The following is a 23,565-nucleotide window of genomic DNA, read 5'->3' as shown; positions in this document are numbered from 1 at the left end:
TTTTTTAAAAAAATTCTTAAATCATTTGTTGGTTAAATTTTGTGCCAACGTTTCCTGAATCTCTGAACCTTAATCTCTTTTTTATTTTTGTAATACAGAGGAAAAAAAGTCACACTGACTTGGGGGGAGTGTTGTTGAAAAGGAAATCTCTACCTGTAGATTAGTTATATTCAAAGGTGGCTAATAAATGAGCACGGGTGGATTTAATATCCATATAGGCAATTGTGAATGAGGATGGAATACCACAACTCCTAATTGGCTCAGGAGCTGATTGCAAAAGCTTTTGTTCAGGCAGCTTAGTCTTGAGGAGCAGCTGTCTGGAGTAAATATGGGCTTATCTCACAATCTTTTCTTGATCCGAAGAGATTTTACTGGCCAGTCTCTGCCCTCAGGTCAGATTCTCAGCTTCAGTGTTGTCCCCGCTCCTTCAGAAATGTCCAAGTTGACTTTAATCCCCATCAGAGATCACTATTGAAATACACTGGATGTCTCTAAATCTTTTTGATTTCCAGCTATATTTTAGATGTGATGTGAATCCTGACCCACAGATAAAGATTAATGATTAAGTCCTAAGATTGTTGATGTGAAATCTGAGGGTACAGACAGAAACACAGGGAAGTTAAAAAAAAATACATTACATAGTATCCAATGAAAATCTATTCATACCTGCACTACAACCACCTAGGGAAACAAAAGCTTCTAATCCATAGTGATGGGACAGAATTTTGGTGCAATTACAGAGACTTTCTAATGCTGATCATTTGGCAAGTAGTGTACAATTACCGTATGTGTGTGAGCTATATTATGCTATAGCATAAAATTATGTTCCGAAAAAAAATATTTTATGTTTGATGCTCAAGACTCTGCCTTTATTTGTGCTTATTTGTGCTTGTCAGTTTGTCATCCACGCATTGCCATGCATTACATTCTCAAGATTTAAAGTCAATCCACAGACCACAAAAGCTAGGGACTGCTGCTCTACTTTTACGGCTGTTGTCGTGAAAGAGAACAACCATGAAGATAGACTGAACAATAAGAGGCATTCTGATTTTATAAGCAAAATTCAGTGAACTTTATTTGGGAGTTTTCTCTGAGATAGAAAGCATAAATGATACTCATTTTGTACAGACAGCTCTCTTCTCTGAGACTATGCCTTCATATTACCCAGCCTTTTGTTTCATGGATTGTGCATGCTCCACTAAGAAAATCTTACTGCAGTTTGCACCTTTGCTGTGACTCCATGTTCCTATCAAGTAGCTTGTTTTCACTACTCTAAAATTTGTTCATAATTTGTCAGGGAAGGCAGCCTTTTTGAACCTGTTGTGGTAAAAAGAATTCTTCAGACAGCAAAGACCATGTGGGATGGCAGTTCTGAGAGTTGTACTTTAAGCATCAGATGCCAAGGTCTCAGAGTCATCTAAAAGCATGGTGGGGAGAGGTCAGAATTATATTTTAAGTGTTGTATTTTAAGGGTGATACTAAACACAGATGAATGTATGACATGACCGGCTATTGTCACAACTATTATTAAGGGACGTGAATGCAGTCCACTTAAAGAGCTGTATGCCACTTATTTATTTCCATTAATAAATGATGGAAAACATTCCATATTTATGTCAAATGCCACTTAATCCAAAAATTGATTTCCATAATCAAAAGTCAGCAATTCAGTTTTAAGGAATAAACAGCTACTGTAGAAATCTGGATGTAACCTGCAGGACATTCAGTATTTTCCTCTATTTCATCCTTATACATGATCACGGAAGTACATGATACACAGTGATAGAAAGGCCTGCCAGTATGTAAAATGAGACTTTTTTAAAAGAAAAAAAAAAAGGGATAAGTGGAAGCAGGAACTAAAATTCATCCCTAAAGAACAATGGGAGACTTTTTACAAGTCCAAAAACTCTTGTCACTAACTTTTCCAGTGCTATGTCTTTCCTGTTATGTCTAGCATAAAAATCTGTGTTTTCGCCATGAAGGTGTTTCAAGCATCAGGTTTTCCAAATGTATTTTTCCTAATCTAATAATGGAGACTTTTGCCTTACAGATGGGAGCCGTCCTTTTCTTGCTGGTAACTGTTATTGTGAACATAAAGTTGATCTTGGACACTAGAAGAGCAGCCAGTGAAGAAGAAGAATCAGCTCAGGATTATGGTGAGCAGGAAATGTGATTAGATGGTGGTATTAGAATGTACTGTATGGTTGGTAGTCACGTTCTGGGAGAAAAAGAATGTTCTAGGGAATGTAGACTGCTCTGTGATTGGAAAATGGAATTTTCCATGCAACATTACTGATTAGTAAATCCCATCCCATATTCCTACTTATAGGAGCATTGAACATGGTCTAAATTCTTGATAGTTTTGCTTGCAAAATAGTTTTCGATAGTTTAGAGAAAGACATGATTTCTTAATATATATAACAATGGACTGGTAATACCTTCCAGACCTTGTTTAATTTTCAGGTAAAATTAAGCAAGTAGGTTGCCGTGGTTTATATTCTGACTTCTGTCAGAAAATATGGCCAGCAGAAAATTGATTTAAGTGTCAAAGGGAAGCAGAACTGGAAGCAGTTTGGATTTCTTGTATTTACAAATGAAAACCAAGTAATTTAAACTAGTTTTACCAGGTAATCATTACACCTAAAATTTTAAAATCAAGTAACAACTCTGTTGAAGTCTTTAATCTTATGCTGCAGGCTGTTAAAAGCTAAATGGAAGGAAAACGTTAGTTTGCTTTTTAAATAGACAACATGATGTCCTTTGGAGATAATGCCACCTGCTTCCACGTCAAATGTTCTATTTGTGCTTTCATGAGTCAACCTCACCATACTTGTTGGTATACAGCTAGTCCTTGTTCGGTGTCTACATTGGGACTGACAACTCTGTCAGTAAGCAAAGCAGTCACTAAGTCATATCCCAATTATGCTTACAATCTTACGTCAGCTTTCCTTTCCTTTACAAATCTGAGAAGCTCGTAAATGTGAGGTGTGATCACAAAGGTATTTTTCGTTACTGTCATAACAGTGAATGGTCGCTATTGGAAGTAGTTGCTAAATGAAGACCATCTGTATACAGAAGGCCTTTCATAATGTTCATAATCTAAGGGGAAATTACCAGAGGATAAAGAACAATAAACTTATGGCCATAAGAATGTAAAATATGGTGCTTTCTCTCATTTCCTAGATGAAGGTTTGCAGAAGCTAGAGATCCCTCGGCGGCCTATCAATAGCAGAAAAGTTCTGGACATTGAGGTCTATTCCAGTCGCTCCAAGGTTTATGTTGCCGTTGATGGGACCACGGTGAGAATCTGCACTGCAGCTGTAAGATGCAAGAATCAGGGCAATAATAAATTCTCACATGGTTTACTATGGAGGAGAGCAGGGTGCTTCTTGAATTGGGCAGTCTCTTCCTGCATTATTTGACCGTGTGTGTGTGTGTGTGTGTGTGTGTGCGTGCGTGCGTGTGTATTCAGGCTTTCAGTTTTATTGTGTCCTATTAGGCCAGCTAGTACATTTAGTAACTTTAAAATATATGATACTCAGTTTGTGTCTTTGGATGGTCTTTTATTTTTTAATAAAATTTCTCAGTGGATGTATTCATGGTGATGGAACAAAGCAATGTTTTTTAAAGAGCAGTCTGTTCATTAATACAAAGTGAGCACATTTTCTGATTACAGTTTACAAGAATGGTGGTTTTGTAAGGAATCCAGGAGAGTTATGGTGTGTTTTACCTTTGTGTTTGCATACCCACATATAGAGATATGCCTATCATGAAACAATTTCATGAGCTGCTTTCACTTTATAATCAGTGGTAGGATTCAAAAATTTTTTGCTGCCGGTTCTGTGGGCGTGGCTTGGTGGGTGTGGCAGGGAAGGATACTATAAAATCTCCCGTTACAGGTGTTTATTTGCCAGTTCTCTGAACTACTCAAAATTTCTGCTACCGGTTCTTCAGAACTGGTCAGAACCTGCTGAATACCACTGCTTATAATGTTTTTATATCTCACCTTCCAACTTATTAGTATAACTCTTTCCAATGTGCTGGATTATGTTCTGAATAAAGAGCACAACTAAATTGCATAAGCTAGTTCAGAGGCATTCTAGGTTACAAAACATCACTGTAGAATATTTCTGGAAGAAATTGATATACAAGAAACAAGGGAGGACTAATAAGCGTAACAGGTGTGAAAAGGATAGTTTGATAACAATTTATTTTGTTACTGTACAGGTTTTAGAAGACGAAGCGCGGGAACAAGGCAGAGGCATCCATGTCATTGTGTTAAATCAGGCCACAGTAAGTGATGAAGAGCATAATCTGACCTAAATGAGGTCAATATGCTCCCTTTTTCCTGACAAAAAGACAACGTGCAATTCCTTACATTTCCACAAAACTATTATTCAGCCATCACTGAAGTCCCAAACAGCTGTATTTTGGAGTAGATTTTTTTTGATCAGCGTTCTGGGTTTTTGGTCAGAGTTGTACAAAAGTCTTTTAAACTCCACTGGAGGTTTTGCCAAGTTTCTAGACCTCTAGCACTATGTCAGGCCTGTGTTGCCCAGTACTAAAGCTAAGTTTAAAAGGAAGTCTAGATAATAAACGCAATTTTTGGGTTACAAACACATTTGAAGTTAGGATGCCCCCCCCCACACCCTCCAAAAGGTACTTAAGACTTGGATTTCAATGGCTGGCGGGGGCGATCGGTCATGTGACCATATTTTGGACACTCGACAACTGGCCTGCATTTATGGCTGGGTCATACAGGGTCATACAGGTTTTTTACAGGGTCCTCCATGTGATCACAGTTTAGAATGTCAGTTCATCTAACAACAACTGCAAAAAAGGTCATAAAATCAGATGTCACATGGTGGCCCACTTAACAACTGGAATGACGTAAGACCATAATTGCAAGCTCATTTATGGTTGTAAGTGAAGGACTACCTACATGCTACCCTCCCTGAATTACACCAGACTTCATCCAATTCAATGGGCTTACAATGGTGATGACACTTCCCAACTGGCTATACTAAAAAGGTGCTCACCATTCTGTATTTCCAGTTAAGTTTCTTTACTAGGGGAAGGAATTTCTAAATGCCAATTTCCTCCCCTCCGACTTTCTCCAAGCCTGTAAGATGCATGGTTGGGAAGTCTTGTTTTTATAGCCAGTGGACCTTCCCTGGCATTGAGCTCTCCACAGCTGCCTGAATGTGACAGTTCATTTTCTTTAAGAAAATGAACTGGGATAATACATGCTAGAATACAATGTTATAATGGGGAGGAGAGGACAGAAATATTTCCTTATTTGGATTCATTTGGAAAAAACTGCCAGATGTTTTTAACATATTTCCTCTGTTGCAGACATAGAATTGTAAAGAGTTGGAAGGAGCCATAAAGGATCATCTGGTCCAGGGGTGTCAAACTCATGTCATCAAGTCACATGACGTAACGGGACTTTTTCCCCCTTCACTATACTGAGCATGGGCGTGGCCAGCATGTGATGCATCCAGGCCATGGGCCGGGAGTTTGACAGCCCTGATCTAGTCCTAACCTTTGCAATTATTAGGAAAGCCAGTTAAATCGTCCATGACAGGTGGCTGCTCAGTCTCTTCTTAAAAATCTCCATCAATAGAAAGTCCGCAACCTCTGTAGGTAGATTATTACATTACAGTGCAAATCAAGAAGTTTGTCTTTATATTTGAACAAAATCTGCTGCATATTGATGTCTCAACGTCAGTTCCAAAAAAAAACACTTGGCAGTCCCAATATATTTGGGAGATCACAGTTTGAGAAGAAGTGATCCAACTACAATTTTGGATTGTTTTGTAGGGCCATGTGATGGCAAAGCGGGTTTTTGACACCTATTCTCCCCATGAAGATGAGGCCATGGTCCTATTCCTCAACATGGTGGCCAAGGGTCGCGTCCTTATCTTCACAATTAAGGTAAGTTTAAATTGGTGTTGCAATTTTTTTTCCGGATAGCTGATATTTAACAGAAATTAAATTTCTTGTTTCACTTGAACACCATCTAATGAAGCTAGAAACACTTTGATAAGAGAAGAAAAGGGGATTGTGCCACTATTAAACATTAATTTTGGATTGTATCTGAAAATTTAATCTTGTTAATTTTATATTATAATTTTATAATAATCTTTCATTATTAAATCTTAAATTTAATCTTAAATTATTTAATCTTAAATTATATGACACACCAGAAAAGCAAAAAAAATAAGTGTTACTTTGACATCTTATTACAAGTTTAAAAATAATAATAATGAAGCTTTATAGCTTAAAACATGGGTCTCCAACCTAGGCAACTTTAAAACTTGTGGACTTCAACTCCCAGAAATCCTCAACCAGCAAAGCTGAAGAGACCCCTGGCTTAAAAGAACCGAGGCAGCATTGAATGATTCTTTAATGCTTAAAGAATATATAAGCCATGTATCTCTATTAATATTGTGGGATTTCTTCCTTTTCAGGATGAGGGCTCCTTCCACCTTAAAGACACAGCCAAGAGTCTCCTGAAGAGTTTAGGGAGCCAGATTGCAGCTTCCCTCAGCTGGCGAGACATGTGGACATTTGTGGGGAAGAAAGGAGGTCAGAATTGAGCAGGGGCAGAAATCTCCAGGGGAGAAAGGGACGCAGGAGAGGGCCCCTGGTGGGTTGTAACTTTTTCAAGGAGAAGTATATTAATCAGGCAAATATTTGGCTCTGCTCTAGCTGCTTGTTTTTTGTACATTCATGATATTGGAACTTCTCATCCCCACTAAATTGGAGCATAAGAAGCTGAGGATTTTTTCTGTTAATAATATGGGGGAAGGGCAAAGGCAACTGCAATGTTTCATATCTAAACCAATTTTCCCTCTTCTACAACAGTTGAGGGTGTCTTTATCTTCTCCTACTCTGAGTACCATAGAGCAGGGGTCTCCAACCTTGGCAACTTTAAGCCTGGTATAGACTTCAACTTCCAGAATTCCCCAGCCAGCAACTGGCTGGGGAATTCTGGGCATTGAAGTCTGCCAGGCTTAAAGTTGCCAAGGTTGGAGACCCCTGCCATAGAGGAATTTGTCAGAGTGTTTGCAGCATGACTACTATTTTGAGACAACCCAGCAGCACAACACAGCACACAGAGGCTTTGTCTTTTAACAGTGGTTTATATACAAGACGGCTATATACATAAATATACATGGTAGGCAAATACCTGGCAAGCAAGCAATCTTCTTTACTCTGCACAGAGAAACACAATGGAGATAGAACACCCCCTCATGGCCTCATATATATAGACAGCTTCTTAAAGTGGTAAAACCCTGTGGGACCCATCCTCAGTCTTAATAACCGTGCTGATTCATCCTCATAGCATCAGCCTTACAACAGCTGGTCAGCTACTAAATCTCAATACATTTGTTAATCTCTATTTTGCACTGTAAAAATGTCCAAAGGAGCCTAGTGAAAAAGTAAGATTACTGACTGATTGCTACATCAGGGATCAAATAGTAGACAAGCCAAAGTAATGAATGATTATTGGCTGCCTATTGACCATAATGTGTTGTGTTCTCTGTAGGTGAAGTCTATGGTGAGAAACATGCCAAGTCCGCACTGCTCTCCTCATGGGGAGAGCCAGTCTTACTGAAAACGGAAGTCCAATTAACCTCTGTGGAAGGTATGTCATTCATTCCCAAAAAGAGTAGTAGCCACTACTCTTGAACAGCTCAAAAGCTAGGAAATCAGAAACCTGGCTGAGGTAAAGAATTGAGGAAGAAGACTAAAACTAGTAAAGTTTCTGCTGAAGAGGGATAACAATTGTCAAGTACTTTGTCTGTCACAAATATCGGAGATCTAAGCCAGGGATAGATTGAGTTCCTACTCAATATAATACAGGGTGATCCTCAGCTTACAAACATTCGCTTAACAACTATTTCAAAATTACAGTGGCACTAAAAAAGTTATTTGGGATCAGTCCTGACCCTTATGATTGTTGCAGCATCCCCAGGGGTGGGATTCTACTGGTTCGGACCGGTTCTATAGAACCGGTTGTTATGATTCTGCGCAGTTCGGAGAACTGGCAAATTGTTCCCCTGGCTGGCCCCGCCCCTCTCTGCCCGCCTTTCCCCTCCCTGCCCAGTCAGTCCTTATCATGCATATGCAACATTGCGTGCATGCCCGACATCGCTGACTGCATTCTTCACTCCCCAGTCACTCCTTAAAGTATTTCTTTTTGCCCCCCTCCCAACGATCAGCTGTTCCTATGATCAGCTATGCTGGAATTCCCCTTGATGTCTTACTGCTTCACCCAGGACACTTCCCTGAGGCCCAGAAGGCCCCCAAAACTTGGGTACCTATTTATGTTGGTTGCAGATTTCCGGGATCGTGTGATCACCAAATGCAAACTTCTCAGCCTGTTTCTGGTAGCAAAGTCCAATGGGGAGAAGCTGGATTTGTTTTACAATTGCAGCAACAACAACAACAAAAATTACAAAATCAGGCAGGATTCATTTAAGAATCATCTGACCTAGAGACAGGTGTTTCTGATCCCAATTGTGGTTGTAAGTCAATGACCCTCTGTATGTTGTTTTAGGTTTTCTCATTCTGATTTTCTACCGAATCCCAAAATGATTAGCTGGACTAGGGATAGGTTCAGAAATTGGCAGCTGCTATTATGCTGACTTACAGTGCTGTTCTCTTAGGTTTCTCCTTAAGCAAATCCAATGAAATTAAAAGCTTCCTTGAAGACAAGACCGTATTTTGTTATTCCATATTCAAAAGAGAGTTTCTTTAAAAAAATCATTTTCTGCTTGGTAGCCAGGCATTCTTTGTCATACAGATGTTTTGAATTTTCAGTCAAAATTCACTCAAAATTCTTTGATCATTAGTGATGATTTTTTTGCTGATGGGTATCATTGATTGAAACATCCTACAAATGTTCTGAGCTGACTGTAGCAGAACATAAGCTGATAAAAGGCTACCTATCTCAAAGCTCTCCTATATCTCAAGCTAATCATATGTATACATATGATGTATTCCACAGAGGCAGAATGCCATTGGCCAGATACTGAGTTGAATCGGCGGCGAAAGCGTTTTTGCAGCAAAGTCGAAGGTTATGGAAGTGTCTGCAGCTGTAAAGATCCTACACCTATAGAGTTCAATCCTGATCCAGTAAGTACAATAATGGCCTTCTTCACCAACTCTTTCTAGAAACAAAATTTCTATCTAATTACATACATTTAACTGACCTATCAAATGATTAATGTGAGATAGATAGATAGATTATCTATCTATCTATCTATCTATCTATCTATCTATCTATCTATCTATCTATCTATCTATCTATCTGGCAATAAAGTTTACCAGAATGTGTAGCTGGGAGTCAGATTTTTTTTTAAATGATCTTTTATATTCATCTGATTTTTGTATTTATCTTCATGACTTACTTATTTTTTACCTTTTCTGTCTTTTACTTTATTTCCAATCTCCTTCCTTCTTTGCCAAGTGCCTACTTCTCCGAATTTGAGATACATGAGACAAATATAAATACTACTGGAAATCTTTTCTGAATTCTGCAACACATAAGTAGCACACTTTAAAACTTACTCATACAATCCTAATTATGGAAGTGGTCACAAAATATTGGTTTGAGTTCATAATCTAAGTCTGAAACTATAGGCAAGGAAAAATGCTTGTTCCCAGTTTTCCCCTTCAATTTCTTAATCTTGGTAACTTGAAGATGAATGGATCTCAGTTCCCTGATTTCTCCAGCCATCCATTCTGGAGGTTGCCAATGTTGAGAAACGCTTCCTTAAGAAGAAACAAAAATAAAAGGTGCAATGGGTGGGAAAAGGGGTTTTGGTATCTTATATTTCTGTTTCTGGTGTTCTTTTTTTTAGCTGAAAGACAACAAAGTTTTTGATGTACCTGTTGCTGTCATTGCAGGAAACAGACCTAACTACCTGTACAGGTGAGAGAGGGTTAGTAGAAACAAAGTAATTGCTACAAAATATTAAGCGGAGAATTCATATTTCTTGCCTGCCTAGTTTCTGTTGGAACATAATCTCTAGTTCCCAAATAATGTGTTCTTGATTTTGTCCCTCTAAACCATGGGTGTCAAACTGGCAGCCAGATGCACCGGCCAGATGCATCATACACAGGCCATGCCTGCCCCAGCTCCGCAAAGGGGGAAAATGTTGCAATATGTTACGTGATGGCAACATGACCCTGCGAGTTTGACACCTATGCTCTAAACCAGGGGTAGTCAACCTTTTTATACCGCCCACTTTTATATCTCTGTTAGTAGTAAAGTTTTCTCTAACCACCCACTGCTTCCACAGTAATGGTGATTTATAAAGTAGGGGACAAAACCCCTACCACCCACCATGAAAGCTGGAACACCCACTAGTGGGCGGTAGGGACCAGGTTGACTACCACTGCTCTAAACAAACAAAGTCTTCTATCCCAAAAGGAAGGGAGAAGGAAAGCACATAGTTGACACATCCAGAGTCAGCTGGAAGATTTCACCTATAATAGAACAAAAGTGTAAATGTGAGATCCGGTAAATCTTATCCTTTATTTGTAAACAATTTATATTCTAAACAGTCAACTCTGAGTGGCATACAATACTTAATTTGAGATTAACATGAACAAAAGTTAGTCAAGTTTATATCAGTAATGCTGAAGTATTAATCTAATATTAGATATATATTCTGTGAATACATTAAAAAGCTTTTTGGGTATCACAGCAAATATGTTAACCCTTCTCTCTTTAGGATGCTGCGGTCTCTTCTGTCAGCACAAGGGGTCAATCCTCAGATGATAACAGTTTTTATTGATGGATATTATGAGGTAAGTCGTAGATGTACTTCTACTTTGGAGGTGTGTAACTTTGGGGGGTCCAGTTACAGAACTTTGGGTGGCCTTTGGGTGAGATTCTTTACACCAAAGAGTTTGTGAGGCCAGGAAAAATTCTTAAATTTAAATGTAAATTTAAATTGCTCCCGTACTATATTCTCTTTATGAAAGAATTCACTTCACTGAGAACTTTTAAAAAGGCTCTCAAGATAAATGCAGTGCCTGTAAGTGACTAGGATATACATTCAGCCTTCCTTCACTAATCACTTTTCATATTGTTACTGTGCGAGATAGGAACTTTAGGAGACCCATCGTTATCTGAGCATTGCAAATATATTTTGCCTAAAAACACTGAGGAGATTTTGTTTGATCTGTGCACTACTACTTTCCTTTGTGTTTTGTCATGAAATTTCTTCTGGAGGTAGTAGTAGTATTTACTAACTGGTATGCTTCAACTCATACTTAGGTTTGTTGGTCTATAGAGCAGAGCTGTTTTTCTTCCTGAAAAGGAATACCTCTATTCACATGGTAGATATTCCTTTGCAGAGTTGTTTTGTTGCCATAGCAACTGTGTCACTCAGCTATAGAAGGACAGCATGAAAGCAAGCCTTTAAGAGATATAATGATTCAGTTTTATGCTTATGAGAAAATAAATGGATTGGTTTTTTTTATAGATGAGAAACTTCTAGATACAAAGCCTTGGGATCCTTGTTGATTTTAGAAATCAATCTTAACTAGATCCCTCAGCAATTGACCAGATCTATAATAAGATTGACACCACTTAACTACTGAGATATTTAATTGTAAATTGTATTTATGGTGAAACAAAACTATGAGTCATACCCCTTTTTCAAAGACTATTTCAGGTGCTTTGTTCAGCCCAATATCTGCCATTGGCTATCCATATAACACAGTCTACTCTCTTTGAAACTGTGATATAACTACTTAATAAAATGCAAATGTAATATATATTCTGATCTGCTTTTGTTTTTCTCTGAACAAAATGAACAACTTGTATTCCGTGTGCAAATGAAGAGCCTTCGGTATTTGGCACTGAAGAAGCATATCATAAAAACATATTATGACTATAATAATATATGCCAATGTGCCATTTTAAAAAGATAAGAAACTTTATGTACAGAAATTTGGATGATTTTTTAGAAGCAGACAATAATTGTTCATTAGGTACGTGAAGGTATGCATCTTGGGTTGAGGATTTGAAGTTCTAAAATATGTAGGTCAGGAACACATTTTGAAAACCTGGGGATCAGAGTGGGCAGAACACTAATGCAAAAGTAAGAATTGTGCACAGCTTTCACTTCATGTATCTCCTGCCTCAAAACAGTGATAAATTATGATTATTAAGCATTAATAGTTTCAAAATGCACTGAGGACTAAAATGAAAAAGCTATAGGTTGCTGTACGAGGCCATAGGTTGTTTACCCCTATTCTAAAAAAAAATCCTGTTCAGTCTCGGAAACCTCTAAAATAGAAGGTAAGTATAAACCTGGAAGATGCAAACGAATGTGCACAGTTCAGAAAATCATCTTTACCACACACATTTCCTTCTTTTCCAGGAGCCAATGGATGTAGTTGAATTATTTGGCCTGAAGGGAATCCAGCACACACCCATCAGCATTAAAAATGCAAGAGTCTCTCAGGTGCGTGGCTCATTTCGTTGCCTTGGGTGCTGCTTCCATTAAACCATGAACTCCATTAGAAATCCTATTCTGTACTTGTTATCCTCCAGACTAATTTGTGGTGGATGAGCTCAAGCACGAGCCTTGGCTCTCCATTGGCACTTTGAACTTGAATATGCAGCTTTGTGTGCTATTAGAAATGCAGGGTATGTATAATTCTTTGAGGCACAAATGAAGCCTAGAGAGAAAGATGGGTGGTCCGGATGTTCTAAAAAGTAGCTTTTCAGTAATGATTCTCTATTAGTATCACCATATTTATAAGAATACACAGATTTCGAGAAAGGCCCCATTCTTACTGCTTCTTTTGTCCCCAAATAGCATTACAAGGCCAGTTTGACCGCAACATTCAACTTGCATCCGGTATGTCAGCTCTTCTATTTTTGCCAGCCTAGAGAGGATTATTCATTTAGGAAAATTCTGCTTTGGAATATGCTCTTCTATGTAACTACTGAGAGTTTTAATTAATTAAAGGAATTATAGTATTAAGCATCTAATGCAAACCTGGAAGTTGCAGAAGCTGTTTTACTTAAACATAACATGATGGCAAATATTCGTAATGCCATGCTTTTTAGAAATATGGGTTTTGATGATTTTGGTCAGAGGTCTCCAAACTTGTCAACTTTAAGACTTGTGGACTTCAACTTTAAGTCCACAAGTCTTAAAGTTGCTAAGTTTGGGGACCCCTGATTTAGGTGGCACTGAAAATGGAATGTTCTTATGTTTTGGTGAAGGTAATACATTGCTGGATTGTCAGCTTTCCAAAAATTCTTATTCTGAGTGAGAATATGTATATAGGTTTGAAGCACTATGGGTTCCCTTCTATCCTGATTATTTTGTAGGATGCAAAGTTTGCTGTGGTATTGGAAGAAGACTTGGACATTTCCATCGATTTCTTCAGGTATTAATTGAATTCATTTTCTACCTTGCTCCTATTTTGTTTTGACAGCAAAGATTTGCAGCTAGGTCTTGATACCTTTTCTGCCAGTGTGGCTGACCAGTTTTAGATGATTGTATTCGTCGACAATGGAAGTATAATTCCATTGCAAGGGAAATACTGTAGGATGAGAGGTTCTCCATCAAGCCCAGCAGAAGAAATTCTGATGGTCAGGAAAGATAACTTAGATCACAGTAGGCAAGCTGATTCAGAAAAAGTCATTTCACTGAGAAGTATGCATTAGCATTTTAACACAGAATGAGTCTTTAGATCTTAGACAAAATGTCTGCCTATGTTTGAAGCTTGTTCAGTATCCCATTTTCCAATCCTTATACCCAAAATGAGAACATATTTAGCTCAGGTAACTCATCCCTGTCCTTAGTTTTTCTAGTGCTTCATTGACTTTGTTCCAAGCAATCTCCTTTTTAAAAGAATCTTAAGCAATTCACAGCATCCCTTTCATAAATCAAATCAGTGTCAGCTTGTTCTTTGAAATTTTTCTCCATTTTCTTAGCTTTCTAAGCCAGTCTATCTATTTGCTGGAAGAAGATGACAGCTTGTATTGCATCTCTGCTTGGAATGACCAGGTTAGTCATTTGTTACCCTGATCCTCCCTCTTAATCACATTTCACCTCATTCCCCCAAACTTGCATGAAGGACTTTGTATAACGAATTACCTGCTTGGGAAGATTTCTTCAATCTTTCTCTTTTGTTAATTAGGGATATGAACATACCGCTGAGGACCCTTCACTTCTGTATCGTGTAGAGACCATGCCAGGCCTGGGCTGGGTGCTAAGAAAGACTCTGTATAAGGATGAATTGGAACCCAAGTGGCCAACACCAGAGAAGGTCAGTCTGTTTTCACAGGTAGTTTTTCCTTACTGGATTGAGTGTGTGTGTGTCTGTGTGTGTGTGTTAGGTTGATGGCCAGTTTTGAATTACTACCATCTGGTATTCAAAATGAGTTAATGATTGTATCATTGGGATTATGCGATACTCTTCTAGCATATTCTTTCTAACTTTACAATTTCCAAATAAGTAAACGCGGCATTCTTACTAACAACCCTGTTGGCTAAGGCTAAGCAATTCTACAAGATGAAATCCATATGCTGTATCTAAAGTGCAACCCAGGTTCAGGAAACCTGCTCCAACACTTCATTCAAAAAGCTTCCTTAATTGGGAAAAGTTAGAACCATTGGAAAGGTTTCATTATTATTATTTTATGCTTGTATACATAAATGCTGCTTTAAGATTTAAGCAGTCGTGAATTGTCCCTCAAATCATCTAGAGTTGTACAAAAAGAGTCAGGAAGAAAAATTTCAGAAGTTAGTACATCAAGGTTTCAGTAGAACAGAATAAAAGGAAGCCTTCCATCCTTCTGAGGTCACTAAAATGAGGACCCAGATTGTTGGGGGCAATATGCTGACTCTGTAAACCACTTAGGGAGAGCTATAAAGCACTGGGAAGCAGTATATAAGTCTAAGTACAATTGCTATTGCTATTAAAATAACTGGCTTCATGATAGTTATTTAAAAAACCTGCTGCTTTAATAATAATAGTAAGCTAATGTATCGGCCTCTTCTAATCTGAAGTCTTCCAAATACATTGAATTCCATTTCTAATCATTTCTAAGCACTATGCTCAAAAGGGAACAGATTTGGAGGACCTAGGCTGAGAAAGGCAGATTTAGTTTCTTCTTCTAAAGAAACACTTCATAAAGGCAAGCATTGGCAAGCTGTTGCTGTGCCTCTATCTACCATCTGCTTAGAAATCTTTTTACTGATTGGACTTGGAAAAGCAATTGGGAATGCTCAATACAGATCTAACAATTAACGTACTTAAATAACACTTGGTCATGCATGCTTGTGTATTTTCTATCAACTTCACATCATTCCCAACTGTTCTTGCAATCTAAATATCACAGTGAGAACATGCAAGTGTTTTTTAAAAATGTGGGATATACAAGAACAACAAAAGCATTACAAGAGAGAGGAAATGCATTTTTGAAGCATTCAGGTTTTACTCAAGTAATAAGCTCACCGACTTGCCATTTTCTCCCATTTATCAGTTTTTTATTAGTTTATAATGTAGCATACAAAGAAAATACAAAAGTAAAGAATAGGAAAAGGGAAAGAAAAGGGGAAAAAGAAAGAAAAGGCATTGACTTGCCATTTTCTAACTGTAACAAACTCAAGGCCTGTAGGCCGCATCCAGCCTATGAGGTGCTTAGATCTGGCCGGCAGGGCTGCCTTGGAAACAGCAAAGGACTGGCCCATGGTGCCTCTGCCAGTGAAAATGGACCACCTCTGCTAGCCAAAATGGAGCTTGGGGAGGGGGGAGATGACAACGATGCACTGGCAGAGGGCTAGCAAAACAAATGAAAGGAGAAGCATGCAAGAAGGGACAGGAAAAGAGAAAGGGAAAGAAGAAAGACAAAGAAAAAGAAGGAAAGAGGGGAGGGAAGAAGAAAGAATGAAGAGGGAAGGAAAAAGAAGAAAAGGAAGGGGAGGGGAAGGGAGGGGTGGGGAGGGAGGGAGGAAGGAAGGAAGGAGATTGTGAGGGAGGATCTGAGGGAAGTCCTGCCTTAGCACTTTGCCACCACAGGTGCCCCCAACATGAGTGACTTTGAACTGGCCACATCCATCCCGCCCCCTGCCCTCCCAAGGTCAAACACAACCTTTATGTGGCCCTCAATGAAATCGAGCTTAACACCCCTGCTCTATAATTTCCAGATTATTTTTTTTAAATCAAGTATCATGTGACTAGCAAATGCCTAAACTAATGCTATATAATTGCGTTAGTCAGGGATTCTAAAAAAGCCTGACTTCTAATGCCAAAAAAAGTAACTGAAATCGACCACAACAAAACATATTCCCATTTTGTCCAGATTTTATGCTTATGTATAAAGTATATGTTGGAACAGAAATCTCTTGAGCACTAGTGCCAGGATACATTCCATTTTAAAAACTGAGTAATAATAAGAGCCACATCTGAAACTTGGGCTGAGTTATCTTTCGTTTCAGAGCTTCAGTTAAGCATTACAAATACTTATGCTGGCTGCAGTAAAATAAGTTGCTCTTCTCTGTGTTGTATTTTGCTTGTTTTGTTCTCTCAGCTTTGGGACTGGGACATGTGGATGCGCATGCCGGAACAGCGGAAAGGCCGTGAATGCCTCATCCCAGACGTGTCCCGTTCATATCACTTTGGCATTGTTGGCCTCAACATGAATGGCTATTTCCACGTGAGTCACCCTGCTATAAACTCAAATGCAGAAATAGTAGCTCCTGTTCGTTATCCTTATTTATTCACAAAATAGCCTGTGTAGGTATTGAGAGGTGTGATGACCTGGGGCATGGCACAAAAGCAACAAAGTCGCAAAAATAGGTAAAGTCCCTTTAATACCTCCAACTTGGCCCCCAATGTCCAGTTATCATTGGCTGGAGAAAAAAACTCTCCCAAGAACAGTTTTTAAAGAGAAGAAATTCCATCCGAACCTAATTTCCAGATTATTTTTTTAAAATCAAGTATCATTACATATAAATTATAAATAAAAACCAACACAAACCACGCTGCAGCAATTAATGAGACTGGGCAGGATAAAGAATTGAAGACTTCAAAAGATAATGAAACACACACAGTTGGGAGGATGCCAGAACTCGGATAAGACTTGACAAACCAAAATAATTCACGCTTTGCTTCCATCAAGGAGCTGTGCGCAAACAACCTCTTTATCCTGTTTTCCCAGCTGCAGCTAATGAAGGGAATCAGGGCCTTTTTCTCCCCCGTCACCCATGTTGCTCCCTTTTCTGTTCTTCCCTGTGTGCCCTAAGATGAAGAGGGGGTGGGTCTGGGTCTTCCTCTGAAGGAAGACCCAGGTCTTCTTCTCCAGTTTCCTCCACAGCCACCGGAGCCACACTCCCGCTCCCTGTCAGCTGTTCCACCTCTCCCTCTAAATCAGATTCCAACAGAGGCGTGACAAGAGGTTTCAGTTGGAGAAGAAGCACAGTGAGCTTGTTCAGTGTCACGTGCTTCTTTGCCTTTGAGACAATGTCTACCGATGACAGCCTAATTTTGGAAGGAGGAGAAGCTGATATTTTAATAGTCTATGCTAATCTCCCATATTAGTATTCAAAGACCATTATAAGTGAATGCAACTTCTCTGGATGGGCAAAGTACATTTTAAAGCTTCATCCTCTGGGACTGAAGCAGAAGACACCCTCCTGCTTGTGAGCACTCAAAAGAGAATTGAGTAACTGTTTTAGGTAATAGAATAGAGGGCTGGACTAACTATGAATTGACCCAGGAAAGCAATCAATAACGTCTTCGGTTGATTTATTTCTTAATCCCAATGTTTGCAATTTGTCCTTTTAGTCAGACATTGATAAGCAAAACTCAGCTATTTGTTCACTAAGTACAGCTCTCCCCAATGCTTGCTTTTAGCATTATCTATTAAACAAATGAGATGGTTCAGCTGTAGTTGTTTTTCTTAGACAATGATGGAAAATATTTTCTTTGCAAATTGTTGAATGCAACAGCAGTATCCATGGCACTCTCCCTGCTGTACTTCAGAAGAAAAAGTGGAAGGCTAGGGTAAATGATACTCGAAACCACCTTTATTTTCCCCCATTCATATTTTTCTAGGAAGCCTATTTCAAAAAGCACAAGTTCAACACGGTCCCCAATGTACAGCTTAAGAATGTGGAGAGGTAAGTTCAGTACATAGAGAATATGAACAAGCATATAACATGGATGCCTTCTGATCTGAGCATAAGCTTTCTTGTGTAGGCAACTCACTAATATGAATGTCACCATTTCAGAGTACTTTAGGAACATGAGCAAATCAAGATCAACCTAACATAATACTCTTGACAGGAAACCCTATTCAGGATGGAAATTAGATTCCCTTACTACTATTTTCAGACAGCAAGGATTTGGATTAATGGAGGGACTATTTACTAATGCCCAACCAAGGTAGACTTGTAAATTATAATTCAGTGGTTGACTCTTGGCAGCTTCTGGTTTGGTTCAAAAAATATGCACTTATAAATATTCCATATCAGTTCATGAGCACAAAGAACAAGAGACATTGGAATAAAAATAGAAGGGCAGACATGTAAGTGCAACTAGTTTGGTGCAGCTGGTTAATGGTTTAATAGGGGCTTCCATGTGCAGGGGGAAAACATTTTGTCATGGAAAACGGAGTACATACATACATACATACATACATACATAACACTTCAAATTGTATATCACATTTGAGCAACAGCCTGCTGACTATAAAATGCCTTTACAGAAAAGAATGGAGTGGAAGATTTGGGACTAACCATACCTGCCTTAGTAACTGCGGCATTTACTGGGCTTGTATATCTCTGCAGGCATTATCTGCCATTCCCTGGATTATTATTTGAGCCCTATATCAACACACACACCCATACACATAGACATATCAATGTCTGTAGATTCTGACTTTTCTCTATTGCTAAGGAATTTTTGGAAAGTGGGAGCAAACGCTGAGGCCTCTGGGCAACAATTCAGTAGAACTTCAGCAGCAAAATGGCTGAAGTTTAGCAGCCTATTTTAGGCGATGTTTCGGAGATCGGCCGGAAGTTAAGGATGGAAATAAGAGGAGTCTTCCTGCGCATCGCCCCACTTGCCACTTCACTGTTTATTTTGAGAGGAAAGGATGTGGAGATAGGAGAAGACACAAATCAGCCATTTTGACGCCCTCTTTTTGTGACACAGTTTTAAGAGTATGCAAAATATTCCATCCGCCTATAGAGTATAAAGCAATTCAGTTTTGGTTCTGATTTTTTATTTCTCTTTCTACTGTACAGTTTAAAGAAAGATGCATATGAAATTGAACTTCATCGTCTGCTCAGGTACCTTATGTGTTAAACAACAGATCACTAAAACTGATAGAGAGGTGGATGTCTTATATGGCCTGATCTAATGTGCAAAATGTTGGGACTGGAATTATGAAATGCTAGCAAATGCCTGAAAGGTGATTCAGAAGTGCATTGTGGCCAATTTGGCAACTAGCATATTTTTTTAAAAAAATGATTTTGAAATAAGAAAGGAATTTTATTATCTCTCCAAGCCAGTTAATATTTTTTGGGTTGCATGTTCCTGTTTTGTATCTTTAATGTGGCACTTGCTTCATATTGTGGACTTTTCTGTCTGCTTGCCCTCTCTGATCTTGCCTTATTTTCTCCCACTTCTTCAGCGAGGCCGAAGTCCTAGATCATAGCAAAAATCCTTGTGAGGATTCTTTTGTCCCAGACACTGAAGGAAAAACCTACGTGATGTACATAAAGATGGAGCAGGAGGCAGATTTCACTACTTGGACTCAACTTGCCAAGGTATTTTTCAGACACGTGGACAGACAGACAGACAGACAACCTACTTAGTAAAATATCTTATATCGATATGAAAGTTGAAAAAAGTGTTAAAATAAATCAGTATAAGTGTCATATTGTTATATAGTCATTATTAACTGCTTTAGACAGCATGGTTTAACACAGTGGTCACCAAACAGTGGGCTGGGGACCACTGGTGGTCCGCGAGAAAATGTTGGTGGTCCCCAAAGAAATTTCCCTCCCAAAGCACTCCCCCCAAAGCAACTAATCCAGGCTGCACAGGAACACAAGGCTGTGCCACCCACATGGCCCACGCACCCGCTGGCCCCCATCCTTCGGCCGAGTGCAAACCTTACCTTGAGTAGAGACACACGAGCTAGAACTGGAAGATAAGACCAACAGCATGGGAGGGAAATCCGTCCCGGCTTGCTGACATTGGTGAAAAGTCGATCCCATATTCCAGAGCTGCAGTAGTCACAAGACTGGCCCTTTAGTCATCCCAGAGCAGCTCCTCCAGTCCATGGCAGGCCGGTGCACCCGGGTGGAGGAGCAGCTGCTCCGGGATGACCAAAGGGCCAGTCCTGTGACTACTGCAGCTCTGGAATATGGCACTGACTTTCCCACCAATGTCAGCAAGCCACCGTCAGTCAAAATTCATATTAGTGGTCCGTGGGATTTAAAATTATGAGTTTGGTGGTCCCTGAGGTCCAAAAGGTTGGCGACCCCTGATTTAACATATATATAATAAGCTAATTAAAAAGCAGTAACTTCTGTCTGACTTGGAAATCTTAATGATTTTAGCAGACCATCAAAAGGAGAAAAAGCTAAATGTTAAAAGTTTATCTTAGGAGAAAATGAACTTGAGGTGTAATACAAATCTGTGTACAAAATTTTAATCCAACAATAGCTCCCACATTCAGTTATATTTTCTATCAGATTTATTTTTTTAAAAGAAACTTGGTTTTAACATTGATTCATACACCCATAGAGTTATTTACCATTCTGTTACAGAAGGAATTCTTTCCTTTCCTAATTTACCTAATATTTGCTTTTGTATTCTTTTTGCATGTCAGATTATAAATTAATAAGACTATGAGAATCAGAGAAGGAATTATGTGTACTTTCCATAAAAAAAGTATGGAATATTCTAGTAACTGTTGCCATGCACAAATCTAATTCATTTTGTAGGAATATTTGGTTTAATAATTGGTAAAAAGATAACAGGATTAAAAGATTAAAAAAAACACCCACCATTAAAGCCTGTTTATTTTCCCCCTTTACTTCTTGCCATACCTGTGATAAGGTTGCAAAGGCATTCCTGTTCATATTTAGGCTGTACCATATTGCAAGCAGGCCATGAAAGCTGCTTAGAAACACTCAACTGGTTTAGATTTTGAATCTTTAGTCCTATATTTCATTCAGTCTTGCTGTCAGACACTTATAATTTGTTTTTTTTTTAGTGCCTCCACATTTGGGATCTGGATGTCCGGGGGAATCATAAAGGACTATGGCGGCTCTTTCGGAAAAAGAATCATTTCTTGGTTGTAGGAGTCCCTGCCTCTCCATATTCGTAAGTCATCTTTGTGTGTCACATTAGACTTTATGGTTGTATAAAACTTTTCTTTTTCCCGTCAGACTCTTAGGGGGAGATTATTTGGCTAGCCACCTTCTCTTTTGATGTTACACATGTTGTTCTTAAATAAAATATCAGATCAAATGATTTTTCCCCCAAAGGGAATAATGGAGATATCTCCTGTTATGAGTAATTAGCCTCTGCCCATTACTTGGATATTTAATGGACTTAACCATATTTAACCGCCCTGGAGCTGGCGCCTCCAATGCGGAAGCAGTGGCACGTTATATGCCGCCACATTCAACACCACCGCTCCCCTGCCACCTCTTATCATCCCCAAGGAGGCTGGCAGAGGGGCACTAAGAGGCAGCAGGAAGGTGTGCGAGGCGCCGGCTGGCCCTGCAGTTTCACCCTTTACTTTTTGGAAAGCAGTGCCCAGTCTTCAATGGCTCAAGGTTGACTCAGCCTTCCATCCTTCTGAGGTCAGTAAAATGAGGTCCCAGAATGTTGGGGACAATATGGTGACTCTGTAAGCCGCTTAGAGAGGGCTGTAAAGCACTATGAAATGGTACATAAGTCTAAGTGCTATATTGCTTAAAAGCCTGATGTGAACCTTGGGCCAGCATAAATTTTGCACTCTTGCAATTCTGTGAATCGTAATGATTGTTCAGAAGATCTAGAGATATGAAGACATTTAAACTGAGGATGAGAGAGTCATGGGGACAACAGATTAGAAGAGTCACTTAGATGGGAATAGCAGAGCCTAATAAAAGCTCAGGAGGAAAAGGAAGGCCTCTACTGGATATAGCTTATTTGGTAGTGGATGGATGAAAAGTTCTATTGTGTATCTTCAGAATAGAACAACTATGAAAAGATAAGCAGGAAGGGGCAAATGCTAAAAGATGCCCTGCATTTTGGACATACAAAATATTCCAAACTCAGTCCCCATGTAAAAGCACTGGATACTTTATTAGTTGGATATTATGGAAGACTGGTACAAATCAGACAGCACTAGATTAGATGGATGTATTGCAATCCACTTTATCCAACTTGCATTTCCCCTAACCTCAGTCATTGACTGATATCTTAGAATTCTAAAGTTGAGACTTGGTGCTTCTAGAAAACAGTGGATGAGAAAACTCTGTAATACTTAGCCCCTTGAGACAGTATTATATATTGTGTTACTCATCCTGTTGAATGTAAACTTTCCACCTCCCTTTCTGTACTGGTAATTCCAGACCAATTTCCTTTTTCCCTAGATTCAAAAAACCTCCTTCGGTGACCCCAATCTACATGGAACCCCCAGCCAAGGATGAGGCAGCAGGAGCAGAGCAAACATGAAGCAAAGCATGGAGCGTTGACCATATTGCCTTCATAGCCTTCAGGATAGGAGGGCAGAGGAACACTTAGAACTCTCTGGGACTGGCTTTTCTCTGGAAGTCTTGAGAAGTAGGACAAGCCAAAGGGAGCTCTCCCCAGCCCCCATCCTCAGGCTGCTACTGAGAGAGGATAAATTGCCTTGGAAGAACAGGCGTCTTTAATATTTTTCTAAGCCACTGAAACAATGCAGTTGTCTCATTTTTAATATTGATGCTTTACTAATTGTGGGCCACTATTTCCCCAAATTGGGGTTGGGCCTAAGGGAGCTGATTGAAAGGGATTGAGTCCCTTTGGAAGCTCTCTCCACATTGTTATATATATATATATATATATATATGTATGTGTATATGTACACATATGTACACATATATATTAATTTATTAGTTTGCTGCAGTGGTCAGCCACCTTCTAAAGGCTGTTTTCTTGCTTTATATTTCTGCTGGTTTTTGAGGTGAGTCACAATGATGGGAAATGTCTCTGGAAAGCATATGGGGCTGTACCTTAAACCCACATACCACCGCCTGGCTAGTGACTTTATGACCAGTGATTCACATGCACACAAAGAAGAGTTTTGTGACCTTGGCTTCGTGATCAAAGGATGCAAGCTGCAAAAGAACTGCATGTATTTACTGTGTATTGAATGTCCTGATCACTTGGTCTCAGAATTCCCTTTTTTCCTCTCTCATCCTCTCCTCCCATTGGGCAGAGATGGCAATGAAAGGTGATCCCTTTCAAAGTTATGGATTCTAGGTTCCCAGTGGATCTGCCTGGATTCAGCTAAGGCAGTTG

The 23,565-nt window shown here is 39.2% G+C and overlaps 1 protein-coding gene across 1 annotated transcript in view; it reads left to right on the top strand.

Moving 5' to 3' along the window:
- POMGNT1 (protein O-linked mannose N-acetylglucosaminyltransferase 1 (beta 1,2-)) overlaps positions 1–22,961 on the top strand; it is a 28,834-nt gene extending 5,873 nt beyond the window's left edge. Inside the window, exons 3-22 of the mRNA XM_026707030.2 lie at positions 2,051–2,156; positions 3,184–3,299; positions 4,228–4,293; positions 5,824–5,937; positions 6,474–6,591; positions 7,556–7,654; positions 9,020–9,147; positions 9,876–9,946; positions 10,752–10,827; positions 12,411–12,494; positions 12,852–12,893; positions 13,373–13,431; positions 13,982–14,054; positions 14,188–14,316; positions 16,583–16,708; positions 18,109–18,173; positions 19,302–19,346; positions 19,691–19,826; positions 21,284–21,393; positions 22,656–22,961. Coding sequence (XP_026562815.1) covers positions 2,051–2,156; positions 3,184–3,299; positions 4,228–4,293; positions 5,824–5,937; positions 6,474–6,591; positions 7,556–7,654; positions 9,020–9,147; positions 9,876–9,946; positions 10,752–10,827; positions 12,411–12,494; positions 12,852–12,893; positions 13,373–13,431; positions 13,982–14,054; positions 14,188–14,316; positions 16,583–16,708; positions 18,109–18,173; positions 19,302–19,346; positions 19,691–19,826; positions 21,284–21,393; positions 22,656–22,737 — 1,845 coding nt within the window. The 3' untranslated portion in view covers positions 22,738–22,961. The remainder of the gene's footprint in view (positions 1–2,050; positions 2,157–3,183; positions 3,300–4,227; positions 4,294–5,823; positions 5,938–6,473; positions 6,592–7,555; positions 7,655–9,019; positions 9,148–9,875; positions 9,947–10,751; positions 10,828–12,410; positions 12,495–12,851; positions 12,894–13,372; positions 13,432–13,981; positions 14,055–14,187; positions 14,317–16,582; positions 16,709–18,108; positions 18,174–19,301; positions 19,347–19,690; positions 19,827–21,283; positions 21,394–22,655) is intronic.
- Positions 22,962–23,565: the final 604 nt, after the last annotated feature.

Source organism: Pseudonaja textilis, chromosome 3 (assembly GCF_049901715.1).
Source record: "Pseudonaja textilis isolate UNSWEBS1 chromosome 3, rPseTex1.2, whole genome shotgun sequence".
Taxonomy (NCBI): Eukaryota; Metazoa; Chordata; class Lepidosauria; order Squamata; family Elapidae; genus Pseudonaja; species Pseudonaja textilis.
The sequence above is the reverse complement of the archived record's forward strand: the minus strand, read 5'-3'. Positions and strand labels throughout refer to the sequence as shown.